This window comes from Diabrotica virgifera, chromosome 3 (genome assembly GCF_917563875.1).
Source record: "Diabrotica virgifera virgifera chromosome 3, PGI_DIABVI_V3a".
In the NCBI taxonomy this organism is placed as follows: Eukaryota; Metazoa; Arthropoda; class Insecta; order Coleoptera; family Chrysomelidae; genus Diabrotica; species Diabrotica virgifera.
In genome coordinates this window covers 134,301,548-134,316,120 of record NC_065445.1, presented here as the reverse complement: position 1 = coordinate 134,316,120, position 14,573 = coordinate 134,301,548, and the positions used below count along the sequence as shown (strand labels likewise).

The 14,573-nt window shown below is 34.3% G+C and overlaps 1 protein-coding gene across 3 annotated transcripts in view; it reads right to left on the bottom strand.

Annotated features, from left to right (window-relative positions):
- LOC114327482 (integrin alpha-PS2) overlaps positions 1-14,573 on the bottom strand; it is a 673,912-nt gene that overhangs the window by 41,509 nt on the left and 617,830 nt on the right. For all 3 annotated transcript variants that reach the window (XM_050646911.1, XM_050646912.1, XM_050646913.1), the window contains 2 exons: positions 9,743-10,028; positions 8,947-9,252 (listed from right to left, as the gene is read on the bottom strand). In XM_050646911.1, coding sequence (XP_050502868.1) covers positions 8,947-9,252; positions 9,743-10,028 — 592 coding nt within the window. The remainder of the gene's footprint in view (positions 1-8,946; positions 9,253-9,742; positions 10,029-14,573) is intronic.

Genomic DNA, 14,573 nt, shown 5'->3' with positions numbered 1-14,573 from the left:
TACTCGGAGATGTAAGGCAAAAAATACTCCAATTTAGACCGATAAGTAACAGACTTGCATACTTGCGCATAGAAGCAAAGCCAAGCAATATGTCACTACTAAACGTATATGCGCCTACAGAAAATGCGAACAAAGAAGAAAAAGAAAAATGGTACGATGATATAGAGGAAGAAATAGAAAAGATACCCAAAGAAGACACGATCATGGTACTGGGAGACTTCAATGCCCAAATAGGAAAAGAACAATACACAGAAATTATAGCAGGAAGATACACAATACATGAAAGGACAAATGACAATGGACAACGATTATGCAACCTAGCAACAAGAACAGACATGGTCATAAGCAGTACAAAGTTCCCGCATCCTGAAAAACACAAAATAACATGGATATCACCAAATCAGCAAACTAAATCTCAGATAGACCATATTTTGATAAACAGGCGGATACAATCTTCAATTAAGGACGTAAGATGCTACAGAGGAGCCTGTGCTGACTCAGATCATTTCATGGTAACAGCAAAAATAAAACAAAAAACATGCAGGAGTAAAAATAAAAGCAAACAAACGAAATGGGACACTGAAGAACTAAAAGAAGAGCAAGTAAGAAGGAGATATCAGGAAGAACTGGAAAAATATCTAATAATGGATGACAATCAAGAATGTGTTGATGTGAAACGGGAGTGGAGCTGCATAAAAGACGCCATACAGGAAGCAGCAGAAAAAACAATTGGCAAAAAGAAGAAGGAGAAGAAAAAAGAATGGTACAACATCGAATGTCAAAAAATTATGGAAAAAAAGTGGAAGCGAGATTAAAATGGATAAGAACGAACACGGCAGAAGACAGAGAAAACTACGAACTACTGAGAAATGAGGGCAAAAAAATAACAGAAAACAAAAACGACAATGGATAGATCTAAAGATTCAGGAAATAGAGAACGAAAAATATAAGAGAAATTCAAAAAAATTCTATAATAAAATAAAAGAAAACAATAGAACATTCAAAGGTAAATTAAAAGGAATAAAAAACAAACAAGGTAAAATTGTAGAGGAAGAGAAAGAGTATAAAGAAATATGGACAAGTCACTTTAAAGAATTACTAATTGAACCAGTTATAAATGATGAAATAGAAGACGAGGACGAAGAATAAACGAACACACAGGAACCAACATTAGAAGAAGTAAAAAACATTATAATGAAAGGGAATACTGGAAAGGCACCTGGGAAGGACGGAATAAATCTAGAACTAATAAAATACGGAGGGGACATATTGATTAAGATATGAATTGATTAAGAAAATATGGAAAGAGGAGACAATGCCGAACGAGTGGGAAATTGGACAGATTATAACGATCCATAGAAAAGGCGACCAGCATAAGTGTAAGAACTACAGAGGTATTACACTATTAAACGTTGTAAACGTTGCCTATAAAATATTATCATATACAAAAAAGGTTAACAGATGAAACAAAAAATATCATAGGACAAAACCAATGCGGTTTCGTAAAAGGCAGATCAACAACAGATGCAATACAGACCATTAAACAAATCATGAAAAAAGCACACGAACATCAACATGAAATAGAAATATTATTTATAGACTTTGTATAAGCCTTTGACTCAATAAAGAGAAAGAAAATAATGAAAGCCCTAAAATATCAAGGAGTAAGTAAAAAACTAAGAAACCTAATAAAAATGTCTATGAGTAAATAAAAAATAAGTATCCTAACACAAAAAGGGGAAAAGGAAGAATTCGAAATAAAGGAGTGAGACAAGGTGACTCACTGTCAGCAACACTATTTAACCTGACAGTAGATTTTGTGTTAAGAAAGATCCACAAGGGAAACCTAAGAGCATCAGGTTACCAACTAATCGCCTATGCAGATGATATAGCGATAGTAACAAAAACACGAAAAATCATGAAAAAATTATTAATGGAGATAGAAGAAGAGGGAAAGAAGACGGGACTAAGAATTAATGAAAAAAAAAAACAAAATTAATGAGACTCGGAAAAGCAGAACAAAACAAAGAGATAAGGATAGGAAATAAAAAATTCGAGGAAGTACAGAAATTTAAATACCTGGGCGTTATGATAAATAATAAAGGGGAAAGAAAAACGGAGATCGAAGAAAGAATAACTACGACAAACCGGGTATACCAAGCAAATAGAAAACTACTAAAGAGTAAAATATTGACCAAACAAACAAAAACGAATATATATAAAACAATAATAAGACCAATAACGATGTATGCAGCAGAAACCATGACTATGACAAAAAAAGAAGAAGAGAAATTAAGGATAAATGAACGAAAGATAATAAGGACAATACTGGGTCCAGTGAGAATCGAAGAACAAGACTATAGAAGGAGAACGAATAAAGAAATTTTAGAAGAATTAAATGGTGAAGATATAGTAAAGAAATAAAAGTACAAAGAACCAAATGGCTAGGTCACATATGGAGACAAGGACCAGAATCAGTATCAAAAGCTATGATATTGTGGCAACCAGGAGGAAAAAGGAGACGTGGTCGACCCAGATCGAAATGGTTAACTGAAGTAGAAGAGGACCTAAGAGGAGCAGGAATTACAAAATGGAAAGAGAGGGCAATAGACCGGAAGAAATGGAGACATATTAGTGAACAAATACAATGATCATGGGAAATGATCCACCCCGTAAAATGGATCTAGAAAGCGAAAGCGGCGAAACCCCACATGGGGTGTTAAGCCATATACTATACTATACTGAATAATGTAAACATTGTCTGGCTAATTGGTCTTTACCAAAGCCATCAAATTAAATAAAAAAAACCAATACTGAATGATAACAAATGCCGAGGTCAAACAGATGTATAGGGTTAGTGACGTAGTCCAAAAGATTAAATCTCAACGTCTAAGATGTGCAGATCGTCTTTATAGACTACCCAATAACCGCCTTGCCAAAAAGGTCGATTCTCACTATACCTTCCGTTTACTTTCCATATCCATGGCATTCCGTTTCCATAAAATATTATTAAATACAAATCATAAATATAGTATATGCCCACTTTCCGTTCCTTTTACCTACCATTCTCGAAGCCTTGCGTTCAATATCAGCCACGTATTTTTCGGCGACATCTCGGGTACCTATGGATAGTGTGAATATTGCTATTACCTCGCGGCTCAGTCATGTATTTTTTTTGCCACAAGGTGTGACTTGTCGGGTAGAGTATGGATAGGGGGAATACATACCGGTTCAGTCGAAGTTGTTGAATAAAGAACGAAAAAAAATTTATAGAACTTGTCTGGCATGCATTTTATAATTTTGAAAATAAAAAATACAGTGATAATACATTTAAAAACAACAGTATTTTGGACGGCTGTTGCGAAGAAATGAAAATATTTTAAAATATTGATACCCTCTATGTAAGATTGACACTCCATCTTTTGCTTGGTCGGACGATACTTCTTCTACCGATTGGTGATTTACTTCTGGCTATTTTGACCACACGTGTCTCTCTATTCTGCTATGTTGTTGTTCCATTCTTTTTTCTTCTATTTAGTGTCCATTCGTTTATACATTATTGTACGTTACATTTACTCTCTTCTAATCTCTTTACTTCTTTTCTTCTCTTCTAATGTCTTTACTCCTCTTTCGATCTCTCAGCATGTTACCCCTAATTCTTCTTATTACTCTCATCTCTAGTAGTCTCGTTTCCAATAGTGTTTGTGTTATGGCTGTATCGGGTCTGATGTTTCTGATGCATTATGTCATTATAGGTCGCATTATGTTTATAAATTATTGCCTTCATCTAAGTGTTAATATGTCTGTTTCGCCATATAGTGTTATTAAGGCATCCTGCTAGTTTATTTGCTTTTTGTATTTGATTTCTCACTTCTTTGTCCAGGTCTCCGTAGCTTGACAATGTAGTTCCAAGGTATTTTATTTCCATTACTTGTTCAATACTGATTTACATACAGTAAATAATTACTGATTACTATTGTTTTAGTTTTCTGAGAAAATTAAAACCATAGTAATCAGTACAGAACCAATCAGATGTAAAATAGAAATTGATGGTATCAGTATTGAACAAGTAATGAAAGTAAAATACCTTGGAATAATTACATTGTCAAGTCACGGAGACCTGGATAAAGAAGTGAGAAATCAAGTACAAAAAGCAAATAGACTGGCAGGATGCCTTAATAACACTATATGACGAAACCGACATATTCTCTGAGATGAAGTCAAGAATTTATAAAACCAGTGTAAGAACAATAATGACGTATGCACCAGAAACAAGACATCCACAACGCAAATACTACTGGAAACGGCAGAGATGAGAGTACTGAGAAGAATTACACGAAATACGCTAAGAGATCGAAAGAGGAGTGAAGACATTAGAACGTACAGTGTATAAACGAATGGATACTAAATAGAAAAAAATAATGGAATAACCACTTAACCTGAATGAAGCAGACACGTGTGGTCAAAATAGCAAGAGATAAATCACCAATCGGTAGAAGTATCGGCCGACCGCGCAAAACATGGAGTGGCAACCTTCCATAGAGGTATCAATCCGCCAATGAACAAGCAGAATTGCTTATAAAGTGGAAGAAGAAGATTATTTTTCCATCCAATATAATATTAAATTTTTTCAACCCACATTTTATCAGATCGGAAAAAAACACGCGTATCCCTGTCAAAAACTCAAGATAAATTGTTACCAAACTGGAACAAATAATGTCCATGAACCTAGCAGAGCAAGGTTAGCAGAATGGAATCAGACCAAGTGCATAATTAGGTGCTAATTAGGTGCTAATTAAGTACCCCAATCGCGAATTTAGTGCTCCTTTTTTTTTTAAATTATGAAGTGTTCTGCCAGGTACATATGAACTCAGCAGAGCACAACCATAAAAAACATCAAATCGAAAAGTGACCAAGCTTATAATTAAGTACTAATTAGGTGCTAATTTAGTACCCCAATCGCGAATTTAGTGCTCCTTTATTTTTTAAGTTATGACATGTTCTGCCAGGTACATATGAACTCAGCAGAGCACAACCATAAAAAACATCAAATCGAAAAGTGACCAAGCTTATAATTAAGTACTAATTAGGTGCTAATTTAGTACCCCAATCGCGAATTTAGTGCTCCTTTTTTTAAATTATGACGTGTTCTGCCAGGTACATATGAAGTCATTAGAGTACTAACTCAAAAAATCAAAAAAGTCCAAACATACCTATCTTAAATTTAGGTGCTAATTAGGTGCTAATTAAGTGCCCTAATAACGAATTTCATGCTCATTTTTTTTTCCAAATTTTGGCGCGTACTGCATTCAAGTTTATGCGAGGTCAGTACAAAGTCAAGCCGTTGAAAAAATCATCAATACAGTTGCTGGCCTATCTCACATTTGAGTGCTAATTAGGTGGAGTAGACATAATGTAGTGTATCTCGATAACCGCACTACAAAACTGTACATATGACGGTATAAAAGCAAGAAATAAAAGGAGCTCTAAATTCACGTTTGGGGTACTAAATTAGCACCTAATTAGTGCTTAATTATAATTGGTCACTTTTCGATTTGATGTTTTTTATGGTTGTGCTCTGCTGAGTTCATATGTACCTGGCAGAACATGTCATAACTTAAAAAATAAAGGAGCACTAAATTCGCGATTGTGGTACTAAATTAGCACCTAATTAGTACTTAATTATAAGCTTGGTCACTTTTCGATTTGATGTTTTTTATGGTTGTGCTCTGCTGAGTTCATATGTACCTGGCAGAACACGTCATAATTTAAAAAAAGGAGCACTAAATTCGCGATTGGGGTACTAAATTAGCACCTAATTAGTACTTAATTATAAGCTTGGTCACTTTTCGATTTGATGTTTTTTATGGTTGTGCTCTGCTGAGTTCATATGTACCTGGCAGAACATGTCATAACTTAAAAAATAAAGGAGCACTAAATTCGCGATTGGGTACTAAATTAGCACCTAATTAGCACCTAATTATGCACTTGGTCTGATTCCATTCTGCTAACCTTGCTCTGCTAGGTTCATGGACATGAACAAATACCATATTTAAATGGCGACGGAAAGTAAACGGGACGTCTAGTGAGATTGGTAGTAAAAATAATGGGAGGTGTATGGAACGGGTATGGGAAGTAAACGGAACAGAAAGAAGGACCTTAGAACGTCCACGAATGCGATGGAGAGATAACCTATGGTCAAATTTAATAACAATGGGGCTACCCACTAACCCAACTATCACGGACGGCCGTTCGAGATGAAAGCGAGTTGTGCAGTCAGCCAAGACCCACCCCATGTTGTAGTGCTTGCTACGAGAAGAAGAAGATAATTTAGTAGTGGTATAAAGATATCGGATGCAATAAAAATTATTAGGCTTGCAAGCAAAAAATATATGCTGAAAAAATATATTATGAAAAACTGATAATAAAAAAGGAATTTTTGTTCCGGCGACACGTGATTTGTTAATGATTATACTTTGATTTGCTTTTAGACAAGGCGAAAACGGCGGGTTCGTTGGAAAAAATATTCCCATGAGATTTTTTTTGCATAATCACATTCGTGAGACATCCCAGAATAAGGTTCAAGAAGTCGCCTACGGTCCAATTTTTTTTTAACTTTTAACAATTTTTTTTAATCAAATTGCAAAAATTATTATTTTTGGTCTGGACATTTTTTTTTTAGGTTTTTTAGACTCTTGTAATTTTTCTATAAAGTTGACGGTTTTCGAGTTATAAGCAATTTAAAATTTGAAAAACGCAAAAATGGCCATTTTTAAGACTTAATAACGCGGTTAAAAATTATTATTATGAATAGTGATGTAAGAAGAGAATATTCTCAAGAGAATATTCTCGAGGACGAGAATATTCTCGAGAATATTCTCGGCCAGAAAATTCTCAGCGAAAATATTCTCGGGCAGAAAATTATTTTCGAGAATTTTCTATATTGTTTTTGCCAATTCACCTCGTATATTTTTTGCATCCCAAACATTATTATTCTTGAAGCTTAAACACGTACTTGCCGCTCCGCTCATGAAATGCTTTTTCGATTTCACGCGATTTTAGATCAAATCTCCCGAAAATCTAAGTAACCGGGGCTGGGGAATCCCATAAACCACTAGTGTTCACAGTGTTAGTATTTATTGTTTTGGTGCTATATGAACATGCAAATATTTAGAATGGATCGAAGTAAAGCATAATTTACTAAAAAAACCTAAAACGCTCACTATACTACTCGCGAAGTCGATCGAAGTTCAGCGAGTACGAGAGTGTAGACAGGTTGTTCATGCGACTTTGCTGCGCCTCGGCCTCCTTGCATTCTGTGGCGGTTTTTGAGAGCAAGTCAAAGGAACCGAAGTTTTTATCACCCGGCGTGAATGTGTTCCTCACGAAGTAGGACGAGTGTGTAGTGACGGGTACTTCGGACTTCGGTGAACTTTCCCGAAGTAACTTCGCGAGAGTGTGGTGCTCGCTTTAAAAGGAATATATGAAATTACTGTAAAATTAAAAGTGTACAAGGTAAAACAAGTACTTCTTCAAATTTTGTGATAGTCAATACTTGAAAAATGCAAACATAATGACAAAACATTTAGTAAAATGTGTTGAATGTCCACTGGGAGCGAGACAATTATTTGAAAAGGATCAACAGAAACATCATTCATCAATTGCTTTTCAGCCAACACAGTTGTTAGATTCGTCCAATGACGGTAAGCATGCCTTCATCCAGTGCATCGACTAAAAGAAGTTTCAGTACTTATGGTTTTATCCACTCCTTTAAAAGAAACCGTCTTACTGGTGAACGGGCTGATAAGGTACCTTTTATTGCTCACAATTTAAAATTGTTAGACGTAGACCAATCCATGACTGAGCTGGCGACTAGTGAAAAACAAAATCCCACAACTGCTCATCAGTACATTGAAATGCAGAATGTAGATGACCAGAATGAGCTAATGATATAAATAGATTCTGAATCTGAGGCCTCATTTTTTTCAGATTAGCTCGCTACATCCAGTATTTGGTGTTAAGAAAATTTCATTTTTTTTGTCAAATAAATTTTGTTTGCTGTTGTTTTTGTATTTTCTTATATATAAAGAAGACTGTTGTTTCGTCTCATAATTTTGTATATAATTGAATGATTTTTAATACCGTATTGCCCTATTTCATCTTTAACAATAGCCATAAGCTCGTCACAAGATTCATTCTCAGAATTTTCTCCATATCGAGAATATTCTCGGGAATATTCTCCAAATTTTTATTCTCGAGAATTTTCCAACACTAATTATGAAAGCTACAAAGTGACTAAATCAAAGTTTAAAGCCCCCTTCCCCTACATGATCCTGAAGAAATTTGTGTCATTAATTTATTACTAAGCTGTTATTTTTAATTATTGACAATAAGCCGTAAGAGCGTATTGACGCGGCTGTAAATGTGAGTGCGAGTAAGATGCCCCATTGGACTGCTGGAATGGCATCTCTCTCGCAATCACCATAGACGGTCGCCTAATACGTGCTGGCGCTCTTTATTATTACTTAAAAGTAACAGCTTAGTAATAAAATTATGACAAAAATTTCTTCAGGATCTTGTGGAGGTGGCTTTAAACTTTGATTTAGTCACTTTCTGACTTTCATAATAATAACTTTTAACCAATTTAAAAAACGATCAACTTTAGAGAAAAATTACAAGAGACCTTTTTTGTCCAGAATGGTCCAAAAAACCTAACAAAAATTTGTACGAGCCAAAAATATTGATTTTTGCAATTTGATTAAAAAAAATTGTTAAAACAAAAATTGGACCACTTTTCACGTGGGCGACTTCTTGAACCTTATTCTGGGATGTCTCACCGAATGTGATTATGCAAAAAAATCTCATGTGAATATTTTTTCTAACGAACCCGCCGTTTTCGCGCCTTGTCTATTTCATCTAGTTTTAATACTAAATTTAACTACTTACCGTAAATGATTTACTGACAGTCAGCTCATATTGACCATAAGGATTCAGGGTACCCCAACTGCTGACTTCTGAGGTACTTTCGTTGTGTCTGTGCGCCCAAACCCCAGACGAATCACCCCCAGCTTTTTTGATATCTTGTTCTGTTTCACTAGGTTTATTAATAACCCCAGGTCCACTATTAATGCCAGTTCCGATTTCTATGTTATGTTCCTCCTTCTCCTTGGTGACTTTTTGAGCATTAGCTGCATCGAAAGCGGATATATCGATCTTGTAGCGTTCCCACAATGTGGTTAATGTAGCCTCTGACTGAAAAATAGACAAAACAAAAAAGATTAGATTAACTGATCAAACAGGATGAGCACTAAGAAAGAAAAATGGAAAAAGAATAACACTGAAGAAGTAAAAAGAGACGTCCTTTGTAACTGGTACATAAATTTTTATTAACAGTTTCTTACAAAAGATCCAAGTTGGGATAAAAGTACATTACAGATTATCGGACGTTTTCGGTCTTAGCAGACCATCATCAGGTTAAATTCAATACCAGACCATCATTCCGTCTGCTAAGACCGAAAACGTTGGTTAATCTGTAATGTACTTTTATTCCAACTAGAGGGATTTCCCTTTTTATATTCAAAAAGAAGAAAACATACAGCTCCCGAACCGAACCATGGTCGGCGAGAGAAATTCTGTCTGCATAAAGTTTAGGTGGGTGTATATACGACCGACGACAGCGTTTGTGATCGGCCATGGTTCGTTTCGGGAGCTGTATTAAACTGACAGAAAAGTAAGTACTTACTTTAATTTTTCTATAATTAGCAAATTGAACATGGTCACACTTAACATCACCTTTGGTGATTGGTTGTTCCATTAGGTAAAGGAGATCCTCACCACCAAGTGACGTAATAGGCCAAAGAATGAATACTTCGGCTTCTTTAATTGCGGAAGGACCTTTGTTTGTCACGAAATAAACATGAGCAACCTCGGGACCGATGTCCGACTCTTTCCTGAGTTCTTTCATTGTTCCAGAGGTTTGGGCGGATTCGTTGTAATAGCTAAGAGGCTGAAGAGTAGGGAAACTTTGTCTAAAATAAAAATAAAAGGAATTTTATTATTTTAGTATATAGTCCATTGAAATGTAACATTTAGGGTAGCATTTCTTAAAGGAGCCAATTTTATTTTATTAATGTGTAGGGGGGTTCAGTAAAAGATTAAGTTCAAGTTTTTGGGTTCGCCGCCCTTGTCCCCCGGCTGCCATCTTGGAAAAAGGGGTGCAAAGGGCTTTCGCGCTGTATCTCCTAAACTAGCAACCATACAGAAAATTTAATTACACATAAAATGTAGCAAATTAAATTTTCTACAATTTTATATGTATTACTTTTTATCGTCAAGTGACCAACAAAAAAGTTATAAACAAAAATAAGAGAAAATTTTGTAAGAAGTTTCCTTTTAGAGGTTATAATTTTTTTTCTGTTCATTCACTCTGTAAAATAACATCATAGTTGTTTAATTTTATTTATTTATCTAGGTTTTACAGCGTTCCAAACTTGACCAGATTCTCGAATTCTCATAGGAATACAATAAAAACAAAACCTTGGGCTTACTTTTGTATCTATACATTTATTTATTATGGTTTTACCATTCCTATTAAGAGGATCGGTACGTATTTTCGGCTGCAATGCTATTCAAATGGGGATTCATTTTTTTCAAATCCTGAGAAAACTAATAAGTATTTTTGAAAAATTTAAACGCAGAATGAAAGATTACGTTATTAGCGAGGGCCGAAAGTCCCTGAGAACTTCTATAATGTTTATTTTAATAAGTTACAGGGGTGAAAAAACTAAGAGAAAATTTAGTGTGATTTTTAATTTCAAATATCTCATTCAAAATAAACTTTTTATTTATTCTAAGGGACTTTCGGCCCTCGGTAATAATTTAGTCTTTTATTCTGCGTTTAAATTTTTCAAAAATATTTATTGGTTTTTTCAGGATTTGAAAAAAATGAACACAATGCCGTGGTAATATTTTCCAAATCTGTCTTTGTCTTACAACGCACTCAACCGAATATAATATTGTCAGCATATTGTCAGTCAGACACTGACAATCAGTGACAATTTTAAATATTTGACATTGCATCGGGAATATTTTGAGAAATTGATTAAATATTATTGATATATAGTGTATTTGATAAATAATTGATTTAAGACGTGAACTTAATAAAAAGTTATTTATTGTGTATTATTTGTGGAAGATCCAAGCAGAGAATACATCAGATATATCCTGTGATCCAAGTATTTTGTTGTTAGAGATGTTCAAAATTGTAAGCGTTCCAAAATAACAACATATTATTAAAAAATCACTTTAACACTTTTCCTCTTTTCTCGATTGATTATTAGTTTCTGTTGTACAAATAAATTATTACAATCACTGAAAACATAGTTAGTGAAAAAATTATCACATTTATTAACTGAATTAATAATTTGCAATTATAAAAATAACAGTTATCCAAGAACATTCAAAAGCCATCTCTTTAAATTAATTATGACATTTTCAAGTAGAATGACATTCTAATAATGTTTACATATCCACACCAGTGTGAATTTTACTACACGTAATTTGCCGTGTAAAGACAGAAAAAGTAGGGATACACGTAAAATATTTGCGAATTATGTACCCATAGCCTTAAGCTATTTTTTATCCCTTTCCCGGCCATCTATGAGGTATTGTCTGCAGGCGCGTTTTTTGTGTGGTATCCCAAATAGGCCTAATCCAAGGACAATTTCTAGATAGAATAATATTATTTATTATTAAATGTTGAAAAAGATCTATCATAGTTATTATTTTTTCATTTTTTTTCGATGGTTCAGGCTGCGAGTCAAGATCTGAATCAGTATCCTTGGTGAATTATTGTAGTATAATGAGAGTTAGAGTTGGCGTCATTGTCGGTAATTCATTTTCTTCAATAATTAATGTTGATATGTCCACGATGTTGCTGCAAATATCACCATCACAATATGGGCAGACTGCTGAACATTTGAGGTCTGCTTTTCGGCAACCACATGCACTTCCAGTTTCCATTGCATCTGCTACAGATGAATTTCATAAGCTCGGTGGTACTGGAGGCTTGGAAGTTTGGATTAGTATCCAAAATTTTGCATGCTTTTTCCAATTTGCTGGATCACAATGTTTACCGAGTCATGACTGAATCTGGTGATACACTCGAAGTCTGTCGAAACGAGCTGCATCTTGTGTTGAAAGAAGTGAGAAGACATTAAATGCATTTTTGTCACTGTTTTAGCGAATCGTTTGTATCTCAGAGTTTCCAGAGAATCGTGTTTATTTCCGCCATCTAAAGAGACGAAAAACGTTTGCCGACAACAGTGAGTAAAGATGGCTCGACTTTCCCACTGACAAATAATTTTCCCCAGAGGTTTCTTACAAATAAAATAACCACCACTCATGATATGCTCTTACAAAAAACACAAAATGCTTATCTAATCACAAAAATATCAATTTTACCCACAAGACTCTCAATAGTATTATATATAAAACTCAAAATACTTTTCACAATTTTTAATACGATTGCACGTAGCCAAATAGGTAGCACAACTGTAAGAATAAGTTAAGTAGAGGGGGACGACTGCTGTGCCACCTAGGATAAATTATAATAATAAAAGTAATAGCAGGCAGATATTCAGTCCGGTACGGAAGAAAAATGGCGTAACGCAAATTTTGTCAGTTCCTGTGTATTGCGCAATTAACTTCTAAATTACTATGTAAAGATGATACAAAAAGACCGAACTGTAAAAATGTGCTGGGCCACTATAGGGTAGTTGCCTCGTTACTGAAATACGCGCTATGTTAAACCTTGTTTCAGATGCATAATAACGCAACTGTAGAAAGGATTTAAAATGGAGCGATTAAATTAAGATAGGTAATGAAATTCGAACCAAAATCGATGAAAATAAAAGCCATCGCTGTCACAAAACAAACGCCATACCGATGCTCCTGGACGATTACTCTTCATTTAATCCCTATTTTAAATATTTAAAAATCGATTTTTGCTCTTCTGAAGAATTTTGAATTTTGCGGTTGCGTCATTCTTCTTCTGGACCGGCGAATTTGTACTCAAACAACTTCTTGGGCCTTTTCTATATATGCTTAGGGTTCTAAGTTTTATAGTGGGGAGAAAGGTCAAAAATAGATTAATAATAACACAGCAATGTTACAATCATAATAAATTGTATGAATAAAAAAAATACTAAGATAGAAAAGTAAGCCTAACATTTTGTTTTTATTGTATCCCTATGAGCACTCGTGAATCTGGTCAAGTTTGAAGCACTGTAAAACCTAGATAAATAAATAGAATTAAACACCTTTATAGTGAAAATTGTTCGCTGAAAAACCCTCTACAAAATTGCTATAATGTTATTTTATTGTAAAATGAACTGAAAGAAAATTATAACCTCCAAAAGGAAAATTGTTAAAAATATTTTACTTATTTTTGTTTATATCTTTTTTGTTGGTCACTTGACGATAAAAAGTAATAGAAACAAAATTGTAGAAAATTTAATTTGCTACATTTTATGTTTATTAGATTTTCCGTAGGGTTGGTAGTATACGAAATATAGCGCGAAAACTCTTTGCACCCCTTTTCCAAGATGGGGCCGGGGGACAAGGGTGGTGACCCCAAAAACTTGAACTTAAGCTTCTACTGATCCCCCCTACATATTAAAAAGATAAAATTGACTCTTCTAACAAATGCAAGGTATGGCCTAAAAAATGTAACATTTCAATGATACATTTTTGTAAATTTAACGTTCCCCTAGGTATCTTAAAAACTATTCAAAATATCTATCAAGACAACAAAATGGAAGTCAGAATCTATGGAAAACTTACAGAACCTATAGACATATGCAGCGGAATCAGAGAGATGGACTCATTGGACCTTATGTTCCTCTATTTAATCATGGATGAAATAAATCATCAAATGCGTCAAACAAGGAGTAGGATACATAATGGGAAACAAACAAATAAAATACTCTGGTACAAAGACGATGCAATATTGAAACCAAGATCAAGATAGTATGCAAAGATTTGTCCACAGATTTAACATAAGAGCAAAATAATTCAATATGACAATTACATCTTAGACAACTAAAACAATATTAATCAGTATACATATAAAGAACCAATCAGATATAAAATAGAAATTGATGTCATCAGTATTGAACAAGTATCTAATGAAAATTAAATTACCTTGGAATTACACTGTCCAGCTACGCAGACCGTTACAAATAGACTAACAAGATGGTTAATAACACTATATGGCGAAACTGACATATTAACACTGAGATGAAGTCAACAATTTATAAAGACAGTGTAAGACCAATAATGACATATGCATCAGAAACAAGCCCCAATTCAGCCACAATACAAAGACTACTGTAAACAGCAGAAATGAGAGTACTGAGAAGATTTACAGCAATTACGCTGTTAGAAGAAAATGTAACGTACAGTGTATAAACGAATGGACATTAAATAGAATAAAAAGAATGAACGAACCACATAAGCAGAATGGGTTAGAACCGTGTGGTAAATAATATAGCAAGGGATAAATCACCGATCGG